A 23,813-nucleotide genomic window follows, 5' to 3' on the forward strand; every position below is an offset into this window, starting at 1 on the left:
TCTGTACAGATTGAGACTTTTTTTCTTGGAGGATTGGGGGGCACATGAGCAAATGCTGGAATTTGTGTTGCTTGACATGTTTGTAATAGGAAGAACGTCCAATTAAATTTTTGGATGATCTAATAACTGATATTTAGGAGATTCTGCCACTGCCGTTGCCACAGTGGATGGCAACTCCATTAGGACTGAGGGCCATTTTGTAATTTTTGTTCAGTGGGTTGCTGTGGGCAAAGAATTCCTTACCAAGTGGCCAGCCAGCTAGTGTTACATTGACTGTACTCATCTGGACTGATCAGTAAATCAACAAGCATTTATTACATAGCCTACTATGTGCTAAGCTGTACTGACCGCGTATTTAAAATCAGCCGGAGTCAGGAATTCAGGTTAAGGGAAAAATCTTCAATCTTTATTGAAGTGAAGAGGTGAATAAGGATTGCGATAGCAATATGGGCAGCTGCAACAGGAAGCCAGATAACAGAGAGAGACCTGAGCTGAAAAACCATCGCAATGGCAATGCAAGCAGTCTCTCCTTCCCCTTCCTTTTCCACTCCCCTGCCTCCACCCACCAAAATTGTCATTTCCTATACAATACATCAGGACTTGCACAAAGAGTGGGTGGGGGCCATTCTTTCTCCAAGCTTATATATTAATAGAGTATGGTCCAATTACTATTTAGCCTCATGTGCTTGGGACCTCAGTGCATCAACTCAAGCCTCAGCCCATTACACTAAGCACTCCCTTCTTAGTAGTGGGACTGTCAGTCCAAAAGCAGAATAGTTTCTTTTCTTGTGAACCTTGTTCTACTATGGAAAGACATGTCTACAAATGAGTAAGTGGAAGATTTTTAAAATACCAGTACACAGTGCTTTGATTTGGGGTGGGGTTGGGGGGGCATTAATGACCCTTCAAGGGGAATCTGAAAAGGCCTCTGGAAGGAAATAATATTTGGGGAAGGGGCTTAGATTTCCAAGAGGCAGGAGTGAGGAAAGAATATTTCAGGCATGAGAAAGAACCTGTGCGAACACAAAGAGGCTGGAGCTTTGGAATATTGCACCATAAGGAACAGCCAGCCATTAGGCCAGAAACTTTAGAAAATTTGATGTGTAAGGGGAAAAACTTTACAATCAACCTGGAAAAGTAAGCTTTTAACAAATCATGAAGGGCCTTTTCAAGTGAAGGATTAGTTTTTATTCTCTCCTAGGGAGAAGCTTCCAGGACAGGAAAGTGACATGGTTAGATCTGGGTTTTAGGAACTTAATTTTGGCACCAGAGGGAAGGATGTATTGAGGAGAGGAGTAATCACTTGGTTAACTGTTGGGCTGGGCCCAGAACTGGAGTGCCAACTGCAGCCTGTTTTTGTGGCTCTGGAAGCTGGGAATGGTTTTAAAAAAATTTTTAAATACTAATAATAAAAGCTGGGGTTATAGTTTTATCAACCCTTGGAGGAGAGTCCAAACTCTTGTGGTTGTGGTAGAAGGTAAAGGGCGTGGATGCAAAAGACTGGGGAGATGGAATCAAGACCAGAAGCTGGGTAGAATTGTGGACCTGAAGGAGCAAGGGGTCAAAGCTGTGATTAGGAAGTAATAGTGTTTTTCCTGAGAGTGGGGGAGCTAAGAGAGAATGTCATACAGGCTGAGAGTGCAGAAAGTCTGCAAAGAAGGGGGGAGAACGTGAGAAAGCAGGAAGAAGGCTGCAGAGCTCGGGGCCCTCAGAGATAGCAGAGAGAGTGACGGCCACGCCAGGGTCCCCTGTCCAGGTTGGTGAGCTTGGCCGGTCTGGCTTCTCTGGGAACTGAGATGGGAGCCAAGGGATTCCTCACATTATGGATGTAGCAGCACATAATTAGAAACAACATAGGTGCCTATCATTTGGGTAATGGATAGATAAATGGTGACACAAGAATATAATGGAGTGTTGTTTTACTGTGGAAAGCCAGGGGAAACGGGCAGATGAAGTGAGCAGAAGCAGACTCAGGGTAAAAAGGGACTGCAGAGATGAAAAGAACAGCACCCCCAGACCCTAATCCTTTATCTGGCTCTAAAAAAGACAGGAACAAAATGGGCCTTCGGGGGCTAGCAGGGCTGGCTGTGGGGCGAGGTGGGCGCTGGCAGCCAATTTGTGCCACGATTATTTTTCCTTTTTCTTTGTTACAAGGAATGGATTTCTGAGGAAGGAAGAAGGATATCTAGAAATAAAAGAAATGTAAATTTTAAGAATGTAGAAACCAGTAAACCTTTAAAAACTAAATGTGTGAACCAAATCCTGCCTTTAGTCTTGGGAGTGGAAGGAGGGTTGAGAACAGGAAATTGTGGGTGTGGATGAGCGTGAAATTGTACCACCCTGAACATGGACAGCTTTTCTAGGACTTTGACTTTGAAAAGGATGAGAGGTACAGCATATGAGTCAATGCCAACTTGGAGTAAGGTCTCTGATGGAGACCCCCCCAACTCTCCGGTCCTTGCCCTGGATGATAGCTACTACTTTAGAATCAAGGAAAGATTTTTTTTTTTTTTTTTAAGGATGGGGAATGCTTGTAGGCTACAGAAAAGGAACCAGCCTGGGAAAATGGGCTATTCCGCCATGGTAAAGGCTGCCATGACTTGTGTCCCTTTGGCATGATTTTTAAAAACCAAGGGTCAGTCACTTCTGCGTCACGATGAGGCTTGTAGTTTGCATATGGATCAGCATTTGATAATGGTTGATTGAAGTTTAATTTGACCTGAGGTTATCTACTATGAACTAAACCAGAATAATAGTCCCTTCTATAATCTCTATTATTAGTTCATTTAAATATATAGGTTCTTATACACAATAAGGACTTCTTGATTTATGAAAATGAGCAGTAACTAGATTCATTTATGAAAATGAGCAATAATGGTTCCACTGCCTAACTCAATGAAAATGTTATATCACTGACATATTTCAATGACTGAAATTGCCTTTAATTTTGTTTTGAGATTTCCAAAGTCAGTTTGCATTGTACTAATATTGGAGTGGCTAAAAATGGAGAGGAGAAAAGAAAATCAATTTTGTTGACTTTTTCTGGCCATTTTACTGGATTTTGGCTAAATTCAAAGCTGTCTTTGAAGGTGTTCAACCAGGTGTGTAGATCAGAAAGAGCAAAGACAGGTACATTGCAGTGATCTAAATTAACTGAAAACCTGAATCATGAACCCATGAAATTTATCATCTCATTTTTCCTTAAGGCGTCAGTGTCTTCCTGACGGAAGTTCCCTTTTATCCACTATGGAGTTGGAACAAGAAAAAATCAGCCTGAGCAAAGAGTTGAATCCAGATTCAGCCTCTTTCCGCTGTTCAGCATGTCATGGAGATGAGGACTGGAGCTATGGGAATCCCATACGGGGTCGAGCCAAGTCTCGGAGTTTGTCTGCCTCGCCTGCCCTGGGAAACACGAAAGAGTTCAGGTAAAGTATCTATCCAAGAAGAGAGCAAGATTCTTATTGGTGTCTACCTAGGAGATTTACATTGTTTGGCTGGTGGGACCGGGAAAAATTGCTGAGTTTGGGCATTCTCAGAGTTGGCTCAATGTGCTGAATGCAGGCCTGGGAATCCCCCAGGGTTTAATTACCCCCTGGCTGTAATGCAGATTAATTTTAATATTACCTTAAGAAAAATATTTAGGACAATTTGCCATAAGAGATTGGTTTTCCTTTGGAAAATGTCACTTGGATTATCCCTTATTTGTGTCATTCACACCACTATCCTTCCATTAATGTGGATAGTTGGCATTTGACTATAGACATTAAATTTTAGTGTTAGGCACAAAACCAAAATAACTCTCTTTAACATAAGCTAATGATTCCCTTCTGGGTACAGTTCTTTACCAGATAATTATGTGAAAATGTCTTAGTTTACTCCACTGTTACATTTCTATAAGTTTTATCTTATCCTTTTCTAAAGAAAAAATTACACTTTTAATCTGAAAAATATGACCAATTTGCCCCCCCCTAAAGAGACCCAGTCACAGATCTGCTGATTCTCTCCTCACTGACTGAAGGACAAAGGTACATATTTATCTTAAGACACAGACAACTACTACCAAAGATGTCACCATCAACTTCCATTTATTTGGCATCTTCCATATTAAGGATATGAATAAAATAAATTAACATTTATTTTTTATCTAATGTTGATGTCTTGAGTTAAATGCTTCTAAAATGTAATGGGAAGATTTGAAGATCATTCATTTTAAAACATGACATGCTAACTTTTCTTTACTGATCAAGACCCAGGAATTTTAAGACTTGATTCTGTACCCCACTGTGAAGCTCTAGATCCAATTAGAATTACAGTGGAAAGTATTAGAACCCGAGTCCTCTGGAGATTAGGTGTGATGGCCAGCTGAGAGTACATTTGTCCAAAAGTCCTGGCCACCAAACTCCAGAAGCGGTTCCATCACAGACTGACAGGGAATCCTTAGGAAGTCTCTTAACGTGCCCTTTCATGAGCTCCACCGGCCAGCTGATATACCACTAGGTCACGAGTCTCATGGTCTGATGCTTTCTCCAGGGACAAAGATTGCTGCCCATCTTCTGGAGTCTCCTCCCTGGGTTTCCATAGATTTATTATGGAGGCTCTGCCCAACATGGCCCTCTTTGCATTCTCAAGGTGCCATGGACTACAGGGGAGCTCGTAGCTATCTGCAGGATGAATATTGGTGTTAAATTAACTTTTGTTTCAGGAAGAAGCCCAGCGCTTAACAGCACGCCACACTTCTGAAAGGCTGGCTCTTCCTATTCAGCCTGTTGTTCATGTCCAAGATGTACATAAGAGTTTACCCATAAGAGTGTTGACATAGCTGAGCCTTGTTTAGTGTGAATAATGAATCTACTTGGTTGAAACACAATTAATTCCAGCCCAGTAGTAACATACAGCATGAATGTGCAATTTGTTCTTCTCATCAATTAGAACCTGGCTGCTTTAACATACTTATATAAGACTTACAGGTTTACAGAGAAGTTTCCTTGCACCAGCTCTGTAAGGTAGGTAATATTCTTCCCATTTTATAGTTAATGAAATGAGATCAAGGTGATTGAATGACTTGTCATGATTACACAGTCGTATCGGAGCTAGTATACACACTCAACTCCCCAAGGCTAGTGTTCTTCATACATGTCTATACATACATAAACACACAGATACATACTTTTTTTGAAATATCTATATATATTAGAGGATCAAATGCTTCGTAATTCATAGTGCTCTGTAATATTGAGCTATTATTATTCTGTTTATTTTCACATATAATGTTTGTATATAAAAATGTTTGCCTCAATATGGAAGATGCCAAATAATGGAAACTGATGGTAATAATACCTTTGCTAGTAGTTGTCTGTGTCTTAGGATAAATATGTTCCTTTGTCCCTCAGTCATTGAAGAAAGAACCCTCAGATCTGTGACTAAGTCTGTAGGAGGGCGAGTTGGTCACGTTTTTCAGATTAAAAGTCTAATTTTTTCTTTAGAAAATAAAATAAAACTTAGAGAAATATATCAGTGGAGCAAACTAAGACACTTTCACATAATTACCTGGTAAAGAATTGTTCCCAGAAAAGAATAATTGCTTTTTTCCTTTGGCCAAAATATTTGCTACATCGGCATCCTTTCATAATTATGCTTTATATTCTTCTGTTTACTTCGTGACAGGATTTTAGCATGTAAGGGAATCTAAAAAATCATTCAATTATTTCAGTAATTCATAAGTGCTCCCATTATCTTATTCCAAGAATTCTATTTCCTAGTGAGAACAATATGAAAATTGATGAAAAAGAAAGCCACCATGCTCTTCTCCCAGCTGTGTTGAAGGGACGAAGTGAATCTTTAATTTGCTAGACAGCTGAATTCCTAGAATTTTTTAAATTAAATTTTATTTTTCCAATGAATAAAAATATGTATTCTCTCCCCACTTTATCCTATATGCTTGAGTATAGTACTTCTCTTCAAGAACTGAGTAACATTTTTCATTAGGAAGGACTCCTAGACTTTCAACGACATCTGTAGCTCATCTGGGGATCAGCCAAATGTTAGGCAAAGAGAAGAGAGGGCTTAGTGTCATGGATTCCCCAGCACCAACCGTCAGCAAATCGGCTTATACACAGAGGTCACCACCACAGTTCTTTGCTTGTTTTACACAAGCATAATGTGATTAGAACTACTTCCATGAAATCTGAGTTGAACTTTCTGTACATATTCTTTTCTGAATTATAAAATGCTAACAGTTTCTGCTGTAGGTCTGGGAGATATTTTCTAGAGCAGGGATATTATAGACTTTTTCCACTGAGTGACCCCTTTTCAACCAAGAAATTTTCATGTGACCCTGGGTATATAGGTATAAAAATAGGTACACAAATCAAATGTTTATTGATAATAAATCGTAATTGTGAAACCCTCAGACTCCATTATACAATCCCAAATGGCGTAATGAGCCACAGTTTAAGAAGCTTTGCTTTAGAGGTAGACAGTGTTGGATGTCTTAGGTTGTTCCAACATCACAAACTCTTGAAGTGACTTTTTCAGGATGGCAGCACATTGGCTCTTGGGAATAACAGCATGTGGTTCTCAAACTTAGGCCTGCCCTTGCTAGGGACATTGGACACTATGTGATCCCTGTCTCCATGGACAGTGTACTGTAGTTCAGATTTAATTTTGAATTTTCAAAAATACTTTTGATTGATGTTTTGTTTTGACATCATCTACATTTTCAACTCCCCTTCCCTTATAATGAAAAACAAAACTTCTGCAAAACTAGCATATCAAAAAAAAGTCATTTATGCTGTGTTCCATACCTCTGATTCCTCACTTCTGTAAAGAAATAGTGGAAAGTGCCTTCTTATAGCTCTTTCAGACTATATTTTTTATCATTCTCTGTTGGAATCCTTACTAACTGCTAACTAATTAGAGTTGATCTAATCTTACAAGAAGATGTTTTGGCCAGAACCTGAAACAAGGTACTAAGTAGAACTAATCAATACAAGGCTTGTGTTCACACCTTTACTCATTGGAGTTCAATGAGTTCACACCTCCCTTGAAGCTCTTTGGGCCAGAGAGCACTATGGGAGAAAACCCATAATCCCTCTCTCTGGAAGGAGCATAAATAGGCCAATGGGCCAGTCGAAGAAGTTCTTCAGAGTGAAGACACTACAAGTCGGGATTTCAGCAGAATTACGCCAGAAGCCCTCTCTTCAAGGCAAGACAGATTCAACTTGGTACTGGCTCTGGAGGCTGAAGAAAGCAGAGGCAGAAGCAAAGGACAAAGTGGCAAGAGCTCTTGGAACCAAGCAGAGAGATAGGCCTCTAAGCTAACCGGGCTATATTGGAAATAATAAAAGATCTGAACTTTTATCACCTGGCTGCTTTTTGAGAAGAAAAAGATCACCACATTTTGGCGCCCAACGTGGGGCTAACAGACCCCCCCCCCCCCCCCCAGTGGATTTCAGTGGAAAAGCTCTGATCCTGATTCAAGTGGAAAAGCCCCGATCCTGATTCAAGTGGAAAAGCCTCTGATCCTGATCCAGTGGAAAAGACTCTTCAACCCAGAAATTAGGGTGAGTGCAACAAAGAAATTTTGTTAGAAGAGTTAAAGTAGAATTTCAGCTAAGATGGGACAGATATTTAGAAAACAGTCTGTTTCTGTTCAAGGAAAATGTTTAGAGAGCATTGTCAAAATTATGGAAAGCCAAGGTTTAATTATAAGTTTACAGCAAATCACTGAACTTTTACAAACTGTAAAGGACATATGTCCTTGTTTCTCTCTTGATAAGGAATTAGATCTAAATGAATGGAAATTGGTTGGAGAGGATCTTTGTCAATTCTATGATAAAAATGGGCCTAACTCAATAATTAATACATATAATGTAATACAATTGGCTATAAGAAGTTATTTAAGTGATAGAATGATGAAAAGGAAAGTACAGGAGGAAGTGCCAACTTTACTAGGTGAAAAGGAGGACAAATCAGATGAGAATGGAGTTAATTACAATTCTGAGTATGATACTTCACAGAAGGAGGAATTAGGTGATTTCACATCTCATGACCCTCCCCCCGCAATTAACCCTTCATGGGTAGAACAAGGGGGAGGGAGAGAGACAGAAACACAGTCAGCTTCTCCTGTAAAGCAGAATTTGACAAGATTAGAAAAAGCATTAATTAAAGCAAAAAATGAAGGAGAAGATATATCTGATTTTATAAATGCATATCCTGTGATTGAAGAGCTCAACTCCTCAGGTCAAAAAGAGAGAAAATACACTCCTTTTAATTTGGGAAAAATTAAAGATTTGAAAAAGGGTTGCACTCTTTATGGGGCTACATCATCTTATGTGAAGATGTTACTGGATAATTTGTCTAATGAAATCCTAACCCCGAATGACTGGAAATCCATAACGAAAACTTGTCTAGAACCGGGACAAAATTTATTGTGGCTTTCGGAGTTTCATGAATTATGTAGGATTCAAGCCCAACGCAATAGGCAAAAAGGAGCTGTTGTACAAATCACTTTTGACCAACTAGCTGGTGAAGGTCAGTATGCAGAGAGTTCAGAACAGATTTATTATCCCATAACAGTCTATGAGCAAATTTCTAAGGCTGCAATAAAAGCTTGGAATTCTCTCCCTGGACAGAAAGATGGAAATAATGCTTTCACAAAAATAGAGCAAGGTCCCAATGAATCTTTTGCAGATTTTGTGGGACGTCTGCAAACAGCTGTAATAAGAACCATTGGAGATAATGCTGCCACAGAAATAATGACTAGACATTTGGCTAAGGAAAATGCCAATGAGGTTTGCAAGAGAATTATATGGGGGCTAGACAAAAATGCTTCTTTAGAGGAAATCATAAGACGCTGTGCCACAGTGGGCACAAATGCTTATTATGCCCAGACTATGGTGAACTTGGAAAGACAAGGTCCTTCTTGGCAGAGGAATTCTAGAGAAACTCGTCGATGTTTTCAGTGCGGAAAAATTGGACATTTGAGAGCTCATTGTAGATATGGAGATAGAGTGAGAAGACAGGGTGAGAGAAAACCCAAAACCCCATGTCCAAAATGTAACCGAGGCTTTCATTGGGCCTCTAAATGTATATTGACCCAGAGGAATGAGAGGCAGGGCCCAGCTCTAAAGTATCAATCAAAGGACAGGTGGGGCATGATAGCAGCTGAGGTTACACCCAGAGAGACTTTAGAAATTCAGAACTCTGATGTCATCAACCAACAGAAAAGCAATCAGGATTACAGTTGGGAAGAATACAGGCCTTTTAAGACAACAAGACAATATCCAATGCAAACAGCTCCAATGTAATTACCAGATGATGAGGAGAAATCCCAAATTTGGTAAATAGAAGGGAATTAGATTAACTGCTTGGGGAAGAGGATCTGCTTATATTTCCACTGATGAAGAAAGAATCAGATGGCTGACAATGAGACTGTCAAAAGGACTCTTAAAATCTTCAGAAATCTTTGAATTTCCTAACACAAGATGAAACTATTTCAGTTCCTGAAAAACCAGCAAGAATCATTGGGTTCCTTAAGATGAAAAATTGTTGATGAGACTTTTTGCAGTACTTCAGAGCTTACAGGAACTATTGGATTCCTGGCACATGAACTAATGGACAATGGAATCCTATTGGACTGTTTCTAGGACTTATGGACATGTGTAAATTTTCAGGATGATTCATGTTATTTGTTACATTACTACTAGCCTGTGTTATATTGCTATGTGCTTATGTAAATTATGTATAATGCCTCCCATATTGATGGATTTATGTATACCATGTATATCTGTTACAAAGTTCTGGCCTATATTGATGGATTTATGTGTACCCCCTCAGAAACCCCCTATGTTTTAAAACAAAAGAAAGGGGGAGATGTTGGAATCCTTACTAACTGCTAAGTAATTAGAGTTGATCTAATCTTACAAGAAGATGTTTTGGCCAGAACTTGAAACAAGGTACTAAGTAGAACTAATCAATACAAGGCTTGTGTTCACACCTTTACTCATTGGAGTTCAATGAGTTCACACCTCCCTTGAAGCTCTTTGGGCCAGAGAGCACTATGGGAGAAAACCCATAATCCCTCTCTCTGGAAGGAGCATAAATAGGCCAATGGGCCAGTCGAAGAAGTTCTTCAGAGTGAAGACGCTACAAGTCGGGATTTCAGCAGAATTACGCCAGAAGCCCTCTCTTCAAGGCAAGACAGATTCAACTTGGTGCTGGCTCTGGAGGCTGAAGAAAGCAGAGGCAGAAGCAAAGGACAAAGTGGCAAGAGCTCTTGGAACCAAGCAGAGAGATAGGTCTCTAAGCTAACCGGGCTATATTGGAGATAATAAAAGATCTGAACTTTTATCACCTGGCTGCTTTTTGAGAAGAAAAAGATCACCACAATTCTCCATTCACATCAATGGAGTCTTGTTGCATATTGTTTTTGCTGGCCCTACTTCATTCTGCATCAGCCATCGTAAAAGTCTTTCCATGCATCCATTTTTCTAGCACAGTAATATCCCATTACTTTTCATGCTCCACCATTTATTGAGAAATTACCCATTTGATGTGTAGCAACTTAGTTTCCAATTCTTTGCTACCACAAACAAATGCTGCTATAAATATTTTATCTGTGGGTCTGTCTTTTTATCACCGACTTTCTTGCATTATATGCTTAGTAATGGGATGACTCTTTTGCATCTTTTTAAAGTTAGTATAATTTCTTATTTTTTCCCAAACAGCTATTTGTTTAAATCTGTATTTGAAGAGAATAATCAGAAATGTTGTCTTTTCTCCTGCCCTTCTCCCCAAAAGGAGGACCCGTTCTTTGCATGGGCCGTGCCCAGTGACCACTTTTGGACCAAAGGCTTGTATGCTTCAGAACCCGAAGACTATCATGTAAGTTGACTTTTTTTCCTATTTGCTTAACTGGGTTACTTTATGATGTTGGAAATTGATATTTTCAGTAAACATTTAGTCACCACTGTGCAAAAGGCTGTGCATTGGGTACATAAATAGGAAAAGTAACTCAATCTTTGTTCTTGAGGAAATTGTACTCTGTTCTAGTACCGCTAGCTACAAGACAAATTAGAAGTTGAAATGTAAAAATCTCATCAGTTGGACATCTGAGAGAAATCTGTTCCAGCTGAAGAGGAAGGGCAGGCGTTCAGGGAAGTTCCCCAATCCTATAACTAGAATCAGAAGATTGAGGGGAGATCATGGCCAATATGTGGAGGATTACTTATTCAGCCCAATGGGAGAAGAGTCAAGTTTGCTGGGAGTCAAAAAAGGAAGGTTGGAATCCAACCATTGAGAGGAGGCCTTTAAAGGCTGAACTTAGGAATTCCTATTTTATCTGGTAGATAATGAGGCTTTGAGAAAGGGAGTAGTGGGAGCTGTATTTTGGAAAGAGGGTCTGGAGGCAAGGCCCGTTAAGATACTCCAGGCTGTTGGGGCTGATGGAGGTGGGAACTTTGAAAGTGGGAGGAAGCTATGCCAGCAGCTTGGACAGGACTCGTCAACCCCGGCCGGGGCAAGTTGGGGGGCTTGCCCGGCTGGCATTGCCCACCAGGAAAGCAGCACTCAGTGGGAGCTGCCGTCTGTTGTGTGGGCGCCGGCAGGCATTCTGGAAAGCAGCCTGTGGCCCTGGGTTTGGGAGGCCCTTGTGTCAGGGCAGTCACTGAAGGCACAGGCTGTAGAGAAAGGCCAGAGCTTGGGCTAGCTCCCGGCAGGTGGGACGCGGGCCTGGGAGAGAGCAGGGTCACAGCAGCCAGAGGAGGAAGGAAGAGCGAAGGGATGCTGCTCCCCCATCAGCCCAGGAGAGAGCACAGAGGCAGATGTTTGGCTTGTGTGGGACTGATGATTGAGGGTCTCATGAGACAGGGATGGGCCCATCCTGCAGCTGTGAGTGACAGAGCCATCAGAAGTCTGACTCCAGTGTCTGCCTTTGGGTCATCTGAGCAGGCTGGGGGACGATCCCTCATCCTGCGCCTTAGGTGAGGGGAGGAAATGAACTGAGGGTGTCAGGCAAGTGTTCCCATCTTCACATAAACACAGTCTGAGAGGTTGTTAATGGTTCTTTTTTTAAAGCGGCTTCCCCCTCTTCTTTAAAGATACCCTGCAATGTTGTGGTTGGTTTTGTAACTGTCCGAGAAGACAGGGAATGCTTCCTTATTTAAAAGAGATTATCAGGTAACCGAGGAACATGTAACAGTGTGTGAGGAATTGTGTTTACTGACGTGTCCAAATCAGAACATAACCGCTTTTTCAAGCAGCTCATGGGGTGGAGGGCCCGGTGTGGAGAGAGGACCTGACTCCAAATTCAGCCTCAGATAGCTGTATGTATGACCTTGGGCGAGTCAGTACACCCTCTTCACCTGTTTCTTCATCTGTAAAATGATCTAAGGAAGGAAATGCCAAGAAAACCCCAAATGGGGTCAAAGAGAGTGGGAAACAACTGACAACGAAGGCTCTTTCTATTTCAGTTTTTTCCCTTAGTACTTTTATCATTGTTATAATTAATTTTTAACAAACCCTTGTTCCCCTGTCTCCACTTCCTGTGAAGATGGCCTTTCACCTTCTTGGTGTTGAGCAATACTTGGAATGGAGGCTTTCACATGGCGAGCACTCGACAAATATTGGTTAAATTAACTTTCAGATTGGTCTCAGCTTGCTGATTGGGTCCGGGGGCTGATATAGTTATATCTGATCTAAATATTATGAGAGATAGAACTTAGCCTCTCTGTAAACACATAAAAAATGTGCTGAACATACAAGAACTGGGGAGTAAAAGATTGTTAGAAAAGACCAGTTCCTGCCTTTTTGGTCACAAAGACCAAATGGTACTTTAGAAACAGTAATCTTGTGGGGATGAAGAGGTTGGACTAAAATGACCTTTACAGTCCCTTGCAGTCTGAAGTGGTCATGTACAGCCCGGCTGGGGGCCTGACGCAACAGCAGCAGCAGCAGCAGCCGCCCCGGTTTTGTGCAATAAAGTGCCTTGGCAGGTTCCTCCTCCTCCTCTGGACTTCTTTCCATGCAAACATCCCCTAGGGTGTGCTGAAGAAGGCCCGCCCCGCTGTCTCTCATTTCTGGCCTTCATGGTTCCTCTAGTCCCCCCTGTAGGCCTGGAGTCATTGCCTGGAGACTTTGCTCATAAAGGTGTGAGATGCTACCTGCCCCCCTCTCCATGGGCCTGGGGGGGGGGGATGGGGAAGAGGGGCGGTTCCAGCACAATTAAACAAATCTGGGTTTTGCTTTTCTTATTTGGATAAATTCCTTTTTGGCACCTTAATAGCTGCGTAAAATATCCTGATAGTTTAAGTTTATAAATACAGTAGTTTAATGAGGAATTCTGATTTGAGGGGTGCTCCCTTAAATCACCTCGGCCTTGCTTGCCCTGCTTTCTTGGCTCCTGTTAGAAACATACACTGAAAATGTAGCAGGCCCTGGCTTCAGAGACCGGACTGGGTTACAATGTTTGTGGTGTCCCCACCATGTTTCCCCCTTATTCATCAGATATCCCATGTTCAAAAATGGAGGAAAACTCCTGGGGTGGGTTCTTTAATAATCCGTTAGTCCATTAAGCAGGTGCGGTAGCGATTTGGTCAAGTCGGGTCACTGATCCCAATTTGGGCTGGATCAGCCGGTTAGCTAAAGTTTGTGGTTTTCTCAGAACCATGAGACTTTCTGATTGGCCGAGTCCACCTGTGCCTTCTCCCCAGTTCCTTGTTTGCTCAAGGCTTCTATTGATCTCTTAATTGTTCTGTGGAGTTTTAACCTTCCTCAGCCTCTCCATTTGGAAAACCTCTTGGTCATGGTCCCCACCATCTCACCCTACCCGAGGCTTGCAACACTCTGGAAACCCAAGTTTCCAGGACTTCCCACACTCCAGTAGGCTCCGCCCAACTGGCCAGAACCCCTCCCACGGGGTTGAGCCAGACCAGTGAGAATCCCTGGCTTTCACCCTGGGCTGAGTGTGGAGACGGTGGGCAGGGCTGGTCGCCCGGTGCTGCTGGGGCCCGAGGGAGCCGGAGCCGGCGGGCACCTTCCCTTTCACCCTCCTTAAGAGCAGTTTAGCATTTTATTCAGAGGCCAAGATAAGGTTTGCGAGCACTGACAGGTTTTGCTTTGGCTTTGGGGGATTTAAAAAGAAGCAGGAGCAGATTGATCTTGGATGGCTAGCTTATTTAAGAGCTAAGAATCCCACGATTTTTCCCATGGTGCTGATCATTAGAAACAATCTGGCAGACTTTATTTGGGGGGGTCCTTGAGGGAAAGGGTCGTATTATGAGAGACATAACATGAGGGACGGTGGTTTTAGAGCATTTGGATTTCAGCTGGCTCTTTTGGCTTAGTAAGTAGTTTTAAAAATCTCCAGAAGATGACTTAGCATTGTGTTTTGGAATTACAACTTTAGTATTTGGAAATCAAGTTCACCTTGATTCAATGCATAACTGGGAGAAGTTGGGTGTGTTTTGAGCTTTGTTAGCTTGTCTTAAACCTTTCTTTGCCTGCCAAGAGAAACAAAATTCTTTTCACAATGGCAGCAGTCTTGCTTAAAATAAATGAGAAACATTTCAAGAATTATTTGTGATTTTGGAAGAAAGCCATGAAGATTATAAAGAATGTTATGAACGACGTCTCGTTTAATAAAAATACCTGGAAATGGTGAGTACTGCTAAAAGAATGGGTGTTTGGGCATTTTGGTAATCATTGATAGCAAGGCTAGAAATGCTTGTGCCCGGATTCTTTGCCCAGTGAAGAAGTATGAAAGTTTGGAAGATAATGAAATTTCTGAGACATGTTAGGGTGTAGTCCTGGTGCTCAAGTACTTGATTCAGATAACATTGATTTATCAGACATTTTGTATTTTGTATTGTTTTTGAACACAGTTGAATGGAATTGAGAAAGGGAAATCTTGAAGTGGGACTCTCTACAAGCCCCAATCCCATGCCTTCACAACTTAAAGGGGCTGTTGCATCGGGTTGCGTGGCATTTGCAATAAATGTGTAATTTGTAAGCTTGTAGATTTTGCCAGAATTAGCAGGTATAAAAGCAAGAATCAATTGTAGTTCTTGAAAGGTTTTCTCATTTGAGAAGCTTCAGGATGAATCCCCAAAAGACCCATTGTCTTTAATGCCTGACAACAGATGGAAGTTGGATTTGGGAATGAGTGATTCAGCATTTGTCGGGAGTGACTTTCCCGTCTCCCATAAGAGCAGATGTTGGAGGTACATTGTACCTACAAGCACTCGGCGATGATGGGCTTCCTGTGGCCTGATGGCGCTAAGTATAGATAGGAGTGTTCCAAGGATGGTGAGCTTCCAGAATCTCTTCGGTCTTTTGACAGATGTACACATTTGCATTCTGGTAGTTACATGGTGAGATATATAATTTATATTTATTGAGTTATAATGTCAGGCAAATCTGTGGAAGCCATCGGCCTGATATAATCGGAGCCCTACATCAGTGCTGCCAAAATAGACAAAATTACTGTTGTCAGGTTGATAAATCGTAGAGTTTTGTCTTTAATTAGAGACAGGCTGAGGAGTTTGAGTTGGGCTTCCTCCAAGGTAGGAACAGGGTGTCCACTAGTGTTTACTGCTGCTTTATACTAACACTAAAACCAGTGTGATCTTTCTTGGTGTAGCTTAGGCACCTTTTTTCCCCCCTATGTTCCTGGACTTCTGATCCTTAAGCTAGCTGGAGAAGTTAGTCATTAGAGGCCTTGCTTCCTTCATTACGTCCCCTAAACGATCCACAGACATTGGCTCTTTGGTGGTTGTTTGTGCCTCTTCCTCCTACTGCTTTTCTCCTCTGAGGAAAGAAAATAAATTTCAGTTTTTACTGCTTATTAGCAGCCCTGGAGAAATAGAAAGTGGAAGTCCATAACTTAAATCATCTTTGTTCTCCTTAGCCAATAGTAATCAGGAGGCCAGGAGGTGCGCTGCTCGTGTAGCTCGCGTAGCCTTGCCCTCAAAATGCTGACAAGGTAATGAGAACAGGAGATGGACATACCTGGACTGCAGATGGGAGGCGGGGGGGAATGGCCTTTTTAGGGAATCACAACAGTGATTGTTTCATTCATTCACGAGACAAGATTGGAACACCTGGACTGTGTGTGCTGGGTCCTCTGGTTATTCAGGGCTCTCACATGTCACAGCCCCGAGGTACCTTGGGGAAGACCTCGTCCCGTCCCCTATTGTGCACACAAGGTTCTGATCCCGGCCCTCCAATCATCTCATAGGGAAGGACAGATCCTTGCCTCCTAGCCACCTACTGAGAGAATCATCAGTGAGTTCCCTTGATCGACAGCAGGCTCTGTGCAGAGATGGGAGCTCCCCCACGCCCAGGAAAAGTGGAAGTCGGCCTGTGGCCACTCTTGTCTTGGTGAAATCAGGAAAGACTTCAGGGCTTGAGTGAGGATAGATTTTTGAGCCGAGTTGTAAAGAATGGTAGATGAAAGATAAGAGGTGAGAACAAGAGCTAGCTGCTCACGGGGTGGGGGACATTTTTAGGAAGTTATCATTTTAGATTTCATTTTACTATTGACCCTCTAAGGAGGGACATCGAAAAAGCAGGCACAGAGGTTGTGAGCCCAGAAGGAGGGTAAGGAGAAGGAGGGGTTCTTGGCTAAACTGCCATTGCAGCAGTGAATCTAAGGAATGTTATCTTCTTCCTCCTGCTCATTTAGGAAATTTGTCCTTTTGGAAGCTTTGTCTTCCCTCGCAGGAACGTTTTTATTTATTTTTCCCATGCAGGCACATTCAGGATCCAGCAAGCCAGCGGTTGACATGGAACAAATCTCCAAAGAGTGTCCTTGTAATAAAAAAGATACGAGACGCCAGTCTCCTGCAGCCTTTTAAAGCCCTCTGTGCTTATCTTATGGAGGTATGTCTGCCGGTCGGGGAACTCTTAACAGCCAAGGACAGTACTTTGTAACCCCCAGACTGGAGGAACTAACACCCCAAACTGCGTGGGAGGAGAACGCTCATTGGGCAAGAATCAAAGCAGAAATCATGTTCATGGCTGTCTCAGAAGTTTAGACTGTCTAGAGGTTCTGAATTTCCAAAGCAATTTACTATTCCATCAGCTAAAAGTAGCAATTTCATATTCCTTTCTCTATGTAAATGTGAGGTGTGAGACTTCAAACCCCAGCCAAATATCCCATTCTAGCGCAGCTTTTCATGTGGTCACTGTGGTCTTAAGAGAGAAGTGCAGCGGGCAGAAATGCAGAAATTCTTATCTTTTATCTTATATCTTTAGTAATAAGATAGTGATAAATCCAGTTTTTCCCCATCCCCCAGAGAGGCTCTGGTTTAGTATCAAGGAGCCCTAGAAAATCAAGCTCCTCCGCCGTGAGCCCGACTGATGGGGCGTCCAAACCTCCCTGAAATGATCAGTGTGCTTGGCTGTGTTGCTTTTAGGAAAACAACATGATTGTTTATGTGGAAAAAAAAGTTCTAGAAGACCCTGCCATAGTGAATGATGAAAATTTTGGAACCGTGAAGAAGAAATTTTGCACCTTCAGGGAAGGTAATCCTTTCCCCAAATTGTGAAGATTTCCTTGGTTTTCCCTAACAGTAGCTCAGGCTGGGTGGCGTTGGATTGGGGTCGGAGACCTTTAAGCCCTTTCCCAGGCGGACGGCTTGGATATTTCTGGGCGTTTGTATCTCCTTTAAGAGCTTCAGGGAGGCGGTGATCTTGAGGGGGCCCCGTTCCACCTGGGGCGGCTCCGGGCTTCCCCCGACCCCACTCGTCATAGTGCACCTGGGGAGCACATTGGGAAGCTGGTGGTTTTGAGCATGGCTCTCGGTGCTTTCCAGATTACGACGACATCTCAAATCAGATAGACTTCATTATCTGCCTGGGAGGCGATGGGACCTTGCTTTACGCTTCTTCACTTTTTCAGGTAAACTTGGGAATCCTTCAGGTCTCTGGGGGCTCCTTTCGTTCCCATCGCATAAGTTAGGTACACTGCAACTTCAAAATTTTGGTTGATAACGAATTTTGGGGACAAAACATTAATATTTGATCAAAAGTCATTCTACGCCAGTGTTTTGGGTCCATTGGGGTATAGGGGAGAGGAGGCCGACAGCACATGGAGCATTGAGAGCATCTCTGTGGCATTGGGTAAGGGAGGCTTTGAGGGCCAGGCAAGGGAATGAATTGGAGAACTCGCATCTCTGCCTGGTGACCCCTCTTCTTCTTTGCCCGCAGGGCAGCGTGCCTCCGGTTATGGCCTTCCACCTGGGATCCCTCGGCTTTCTCACCCCATTCAACTTTGAGAACTTCCAGTCCCAAGTGACTCAGGTGATCGAAGGTGAGCCGGCCCCTCGGGCTGGCCCTGGCCTGGGGTGGGGGGTTTCCCTGTGAAGGCAAAGCCAGGACCATGTGGGCCCGGGCAGGGGAGCAGGCTCTCCTGGCCCCCCTCCCTCTAAAATAGGGCTCGGCTTGTGAGTGACGCCCCCTCTCTGCTTGGCCCAGGAAACGCTGCCATCGTTCTTCGGAGCAGGCTCAAGGTCAAAGTGGTCAAGGAATTCCGGGAAAAGAAAGCCACGCTGCAGAATGGCATCGAGGAGAACGGGGTGCTGCCCACCGGCCTGGAGAAGGACAGCAACAGGCTGATGATGCATTACCAGGTGCGCTACACTCACGGCCCCTCCCGAGAGCGGCTGCTCCTTGGGCGTCTGAGGGGACCCCGGGGCGGGAGGGCGGCGGGCAGCCTCGTGCAGAAGGTCGGGGCTTCCTCCCAAGGACTGTTCCTGGGGTCACGCTCCCTGTGATCTCTTAGGTTCTGAACGAGGTGGTGATTGATCGGGGTCCCTCCTCGTATCTCTCGAATGTGGACGTTTATCTGGACGGACATCTGATAACCACAGTCCAAGGGGATGGTGAGTCCTGCATGCCCCAGGGTCCTGCCCACGGGGAGGGGAGGAAAAGAGCCCAGGCCACCTCCCTCCGGCTTAGCCCTCCGCTCGCTGGGTCCTGTGCCCGGGGGTGCAGCCGAGCCTGGCAGATGTGGGCAGAGTTGAGTCAACTGACTCTACTATGATGCAGTTTTTCTTGTGGGAAACATGACCCTCTCGAAGGGCTCAGCCAGGCCCGAGTGCAGACGCCATAGGCTCAGGCTGAAGACCGGGATCTCCCAAGCGCCGCCTCCTGGCTTCTGAGTGCCCGGGCCCTTCAGAGCCTCCCCATCGCGGGCGTCCAGCAGTGCTGCACTGACCTGCACCATGTCTCGTTCCCTCCTCAGGAGTGATCGTGTCCACGCCCACGGGGAGCACAGCATACGCCGCTGCCGCCGGAGCTTCCATGATTCACCCCAACGTCCCTGCCATCATGATCACACCCATCTGCCCCCACTCGCTGTCCTTCCGGCCCATTGTAGTGCCCGCCGGCGTGGAGCTCAAGGTCAGTGGGAGGGAGAGGCAGCTGACGGTCCTGTGGCCCCCACGGGACCCTGTTAGCTAGCACTGAGAGCCACAAGGAAGGAGCCTCCCCCACCCCCACCCCTCACCCCCCCACCCCCACCCCCGTTTGCTGCTGCTTCCACCCCATGCCATGATGGCACCTCCCCCTGCTGGGCTCAGACACCTGTCCTGGGGTGGCCCCAACTGCCTGTCAGCATCCCCCCCAGAGGGCTCAGGGCCATTCCCACCCTTGCCCCCCCTCACCCCTTCCCCCCAGCTCTCCCAGGACAGATGGATTTCCTCATTGGTTTTCCAGATCACACTGTCGCCGGAAGCTCGGAACACAGCGTGGGTTTCGTTTGATGGGCGGAGGAGACAAGAAATCTGCCATGGAGACAGGTGAGCATCTCCCTCCCGACCAGGAGGCGGGCATCGGGCTGGCAGCACCGATGAGCATTTTTGGGCTCTGGCCGGGAAGGCAGGGGCCCCCGGGAGCACTGAGTCTCCCCAGTTAGCAGAGATGGGCCCTGGGCTGTAGACCGTGGGCCTCAGTAGCTGAGAGGGCCTGGTCTGGACTTGGCTTCCTGCTTGGGGCAGGGAGAGGGGAAGGCAGTATGAGCTGGTTGCTAGGTCCATGCCCCCAGTGGTCAGCTGCGGCGCAGCATCCTCGGACCCCGAGGCCTAACAAGGATGTGTTCTCTCTGTATTCAGCATCAGCATCACTACCTCTTGTTACCCTCTCCCCTCCATCTGTTTCCGGGACCCGGTGAGTGACTGGTTTGAAAGCTTGGCCGAGTGTCTGCACTGGAACGTCCGGAAAAAGCAGAACCACTTCACCGAGGAGGAAGAGGAGTTCTAGGGGGCCGGTGGCGCCCCGCCATGGCCACGATCCGGGGGGAACCGTGTGCGAATCCTTTCAATGTGTTCTTTTATCTTCAGCCCCAGCCCCTGGAACTCGACCAATCTGTGTGCGTCCGTGTCTGTAAATATATAGAGAGATATAATATATCTATTTTTGAATACGGTGATGTACCTCATATCAATTGTCTGATCTGCTGATGACCAGATATCATGTTATTTCCTATCCACTGGCCAAAGGAAAGAGTTAAAAAATTGTCTTTTTGTCAACCAAATTGACTTTGTTTAATGTTTTGGATTCAGTTTCCTTTTGTGTTTTCTAAAATAAGAAAAATTAGAAACGAGTCGGCATTTCTAAAAGAGAGCACCAATCCACCTGCTCATTTGTAGTTTCCAATTCAGAGCAATTTTCTACACCGAAATTAAAAATGTGACATTACGATAGTCTGCATCCTTCCTATTTGTGATTCCACGTGTATGGAGATTTCCTAGATCGGCCTATTTCAAATTCAGAGGGGACACGGATGATTTCATCTGTCCTTCGGACTCTAAAACAAAAAAACCTGTTCTTTGATGTTTGAATAAATGGATCACAGTCAAATGTCTTCCTTCAGCAGATGATTCTAAAATACTTTCCCCCTCTGTGTACATATAATTTATCTTTATTTTTCCTAAGACTATCAGGGGAAACGCTTCTGCAGAGATCAAAATTAAAAGGACATTTTGGGTAGTCATTTGGAAGGATTGTGATTTGTTTTTGTCGTTGAGGTTATGTGAACAGCCCTCCCTCTGAGTCAGTAGCGGCCTTGCCTTTCCCTGGGGCCCATGGCTCTGGCTGCTGGTGCTCCCCCTCACCCCGGGCCCTCATGGATCCCTTCCCCCCTTAAATTGACCAGCATCGGAGGGAGTTTTCTTTTTTCTTCCCTACTTAACTCTAGTAAAGGAGAAAAAAAAATCCAAGCAGAGCTCGGACCCGTAGGCGCCCGGAGTTCTGGCTCCCGGAGGCCTCTCCGGTCAGTCCCCAGTTTCCCCCGTGCCCCAGAAAGCGGCAGGACGGGATAGATGGCCTTGCCCCGGGAGGCCGATCGGACACTGCCCACATTCCTCACCTAGCAACCACGGTGCCTTCAGCACGCGCCAAGAGACTTTCCATCGAGATGGACTTTGTAACGATTCTGCTCGACTTCCAGAAGGCCCCGAGGGTCTGCATTGGTCCTAACGCAAAGCAGCCGCGTGGGGTCCTACGTGGTCACGCTGCTGGCCGGCCCAGAGAGGAGGCCGCGGGCAAGGAACAGGGAGAGGAAGGGGCAGCTCTGGCACTCTTGGGCTGAGGAGATGGCTTCGATGGCGGCAACTCATGTTAGTGAGAGGAGAGCGGGGGGCCGGGAAATCCCCCGCAACCTGGACGGCTTTTCTCTCTCCTGCCCTCTCCTCCTTGGATCCGCTTTGTCGTTCAAGGTGGGAGAGCTTTGCAAAAACCAAGCTCTCAAGGGAACCGTGTCGAATCGACTTGGAAATTATGTACGTGGATGTAAATTACCGGTCTGTACAGGTTTTGTGAAGTTGCAGTTTGGGGTGCGTTGTGGTTTGGGTAAGCGAGCCCCATCAGGCGAGGGTCTGAGTGGGCTTAGGTGGGCTTTAGTGCTTCATTTTTCACGTGTAAGTACGATGTAGCGTCTCTCTCTCAACACTTACTATTTCCTCGAGGAATTAATCGAGATAACTATTTCCTTTCTGATTTTTTTTCCATTGAAATAGTCTAAAAGGACAGGAATCCGCAAAAGCCATTTACTCTGATGTGTTTGGGATGATCGAGCCAGGAAGGCTGATCGAGATTTGAGTCAGATGCGGCCGGTCCTCCACGGACCTCCCAAAACGCAGCCTGTAACTTATGCCTAGATGTACCTAGGGATCTTGGATTTCTGACCCCGAGAACTCGGGATGTCCCGTGCACGGGAAAACGTGCCCATTATGCAAAACTTCCCTCGGGCTTCTCCTCCCCGGAGATGCCCTGTCTCTTCCCAGTTAGCGAGAAAACTGAGGAGAGAGTCTTCTTCCAAGTGGGAGAAGCTCCCTCTGCAGAAAGCCCAGCGTTGGCCGTGTCACTGGCCCCTGGCGGGGAGCACACGGGGCGGCCTTCCTGCGGCCCAGACCCCGCGCCGGCACACTGGTCGGGTTCCCGTGGGGCTGCAAAACGGCCCTTCCTGTGAAATAACTTGGTTACGTTTGCCAAGTGCTGACCAGCCCTGAAAGCAGCAGGATGCGTGGTTTTAGTGTGCTTTGAACCTCTCAAGAAGATTCCTAACGTTTCATACTGTTAATACTTTGGAAATTTATTATTGTTGAAAGCATATATTACTATTTTCACATCCTTTCAATAAACTCTTTTCCTAAGAAACAAAATGGGTTTTCTGACAGTTTTTGTTCCTCTACGTGGCCGCTAACTTTCTGTGTGCAAGGACGTCCGCAGGACCGTGACCTTGGGCGCTGACTGCTCGGTTCTCGGGCACTGGGGAGCGGAGCAGAAAGCCGAGACTCGGGGCGCTGCTGTGACCACAAGCTGTGAGGGTCCGTCCCCTCCCCCCACCCCGATGGTGTTAAGTAGACCTTTTAAAAGGAAGTTCTAGGCTCACAGGAAGCGTCGCAACTTTGAACTGTGGGAATAGGAGCCAGGGAGAGAAGCCCTTTGAGGTTGGTGACGAGTCCTGGGTGAGGGTATCCCAGTGGAGCATTGACCCTGGGGAGGGAGTTCTGAGAGCGCTTGGACGGCAGCCCCGCTCTCTCAGGGCTCAGGGAGACACCATCCACGGGCAGGGAAAGCGGGAGAGCACGTTCGTGGCGCGTCCTCCCCCCCCAAGAGCTCTTTGTGTGGGGGGGCCCAGGGTTCTAAGCTCAGATTCCTAGTGGTTTGGGTTTGTTCCTCCTCCCCCCCATTAACCAGCTCACTTCTTTGGGACAAAAATAACGGGGCCACCTTAAGGTTTACAAATCACTTTGGGAATCAGCAGAGGGAACAAGATGGCCAGGTAGGGCCAGCCTTGAACAACCGCTGAGGAAGCATCACAAACACTGGGCGGGGGCGGGGGGGGGGGGGTTGGACTCTGGCCATGGATCCGGATGAGACTGCCCGGCTCCGGTCAAGTCCGTGAGCATTTATTTAAGCCTGCTTTGTGCCAGGCCCTGAGCTAGGCCCGGGTCCAGAGGCCACCATCAGAAAGGCTGCGGCCTGTCCCAGTGGAAGGGCCCTCCCTCAGCACTGGCTGCCAGGCAGGAGAGCCCATTTGGGGGGTCCGGTCCCACAGCCCTCCTTACAAGTGGCCATTACTCCGGGTGACGGAACCAGTCCAGCTCAGCGGGTCGGACTTGGCTCTCACTGTCACGTAGGCCCAGAAGATCCCTCCAGACCTTAAGGACCAATCCAGAGCCGTGGTGGCCGGGCCAGGGCTCAGTGTCACCGTCTGGAGAAGGGAGGTCACTGCCCCCAGACAGCCGAGCCGGACGCCATCGCCAGGCAGATGAGGGGCACCGGTGCTGGGGAGGTCCAGGGAAGTCTGG

The 23,813-nt window shown here is 45.7% G+C and overlaps 1 protein-coding gene across 2 annotated transcripts in view; it reads left to right on the forward strand.

Moving 5' to 3' along the window:
• NADK (NAD kinase) overlaps positions 1 to 22,661 on the forward strand; it is a 46,746-nt gene extending 24,085 nt beyond the window's left edge. The window contains exons 2-12 of one of the 2 annotated variants that reach the window (XM_051988791.1): positions 3,207 to 3,425; positions 10,801 to 10,884; positions 16,749 to 16,878; positions 17,415 to 17,523; positions 17,814 to 17,899; positions 18,208 to 18,310; positions 18,475 to 18,629; positions 18,782 to 18,881; positions 19,244 to 19,401; positions 19,717 to 19,799; positions 20,112 to 22,661. In XM_051988791.1, the coding sequence (XP_051844751.1) occupies positions 3,247 to 3,425; positions 10,801 to 10,884; positions 16,749 to 16,878; positions 17,415 to 17,523; positions 17,814 to 17,899; positions 18,208 to 18,310; positions 18,475 to 18,629; positions 18,782 to 18,881; positions 19,244 to 19,401; positions 19,717 to 19,799; positions 20,112 to 20,259 (1,335 nt within the window). In that variant the 5' untranslated portion in view covers positions 3,207 to 3,246 and the 3' untranslated portion in view covers positions 20,260 to 22,661. Of the gene's footprint in view, positions 1 to 3,206; positions 3,426 to 10,800; positions 10,885 to 13,964; positions 14,656 to 16,748; positions 16,879 to 17,414; positions 17,524 to 17,813; positions 17,900 to 18,207; positions 18,311 to 18,474; positions 18,630 to 18,781; positions 18,882 to 19,243; positions 19,402 to 19,716; positions 19,800 to 20,111 lie in introns of those variants that run through there. The other variant, XM_051988792.1, reaches the window with a different exon arrangement.
• The last annotated feature ends 1,152 nt before the right edge of the window (positions 22,662 to 23,813 follow it).

The sequence above is a fragment of the Antechinus flavipes genome, chromosome 3, assembly GCF_016432865.1.
Source record: "Antechinus flavipes isolate AdamAnt ecotype Samford, QLD, Australia chromosome 3, AdamAnt_v2, whole genome shotgun sequence".
In the NCBI taxonomy this organism is placed as follows: Eukaryota; Metazoa; Chordata; class Mammalia; order Dasyuromorphia; family Dasyuridae; genus Antechinus; species Antechinus flavipes.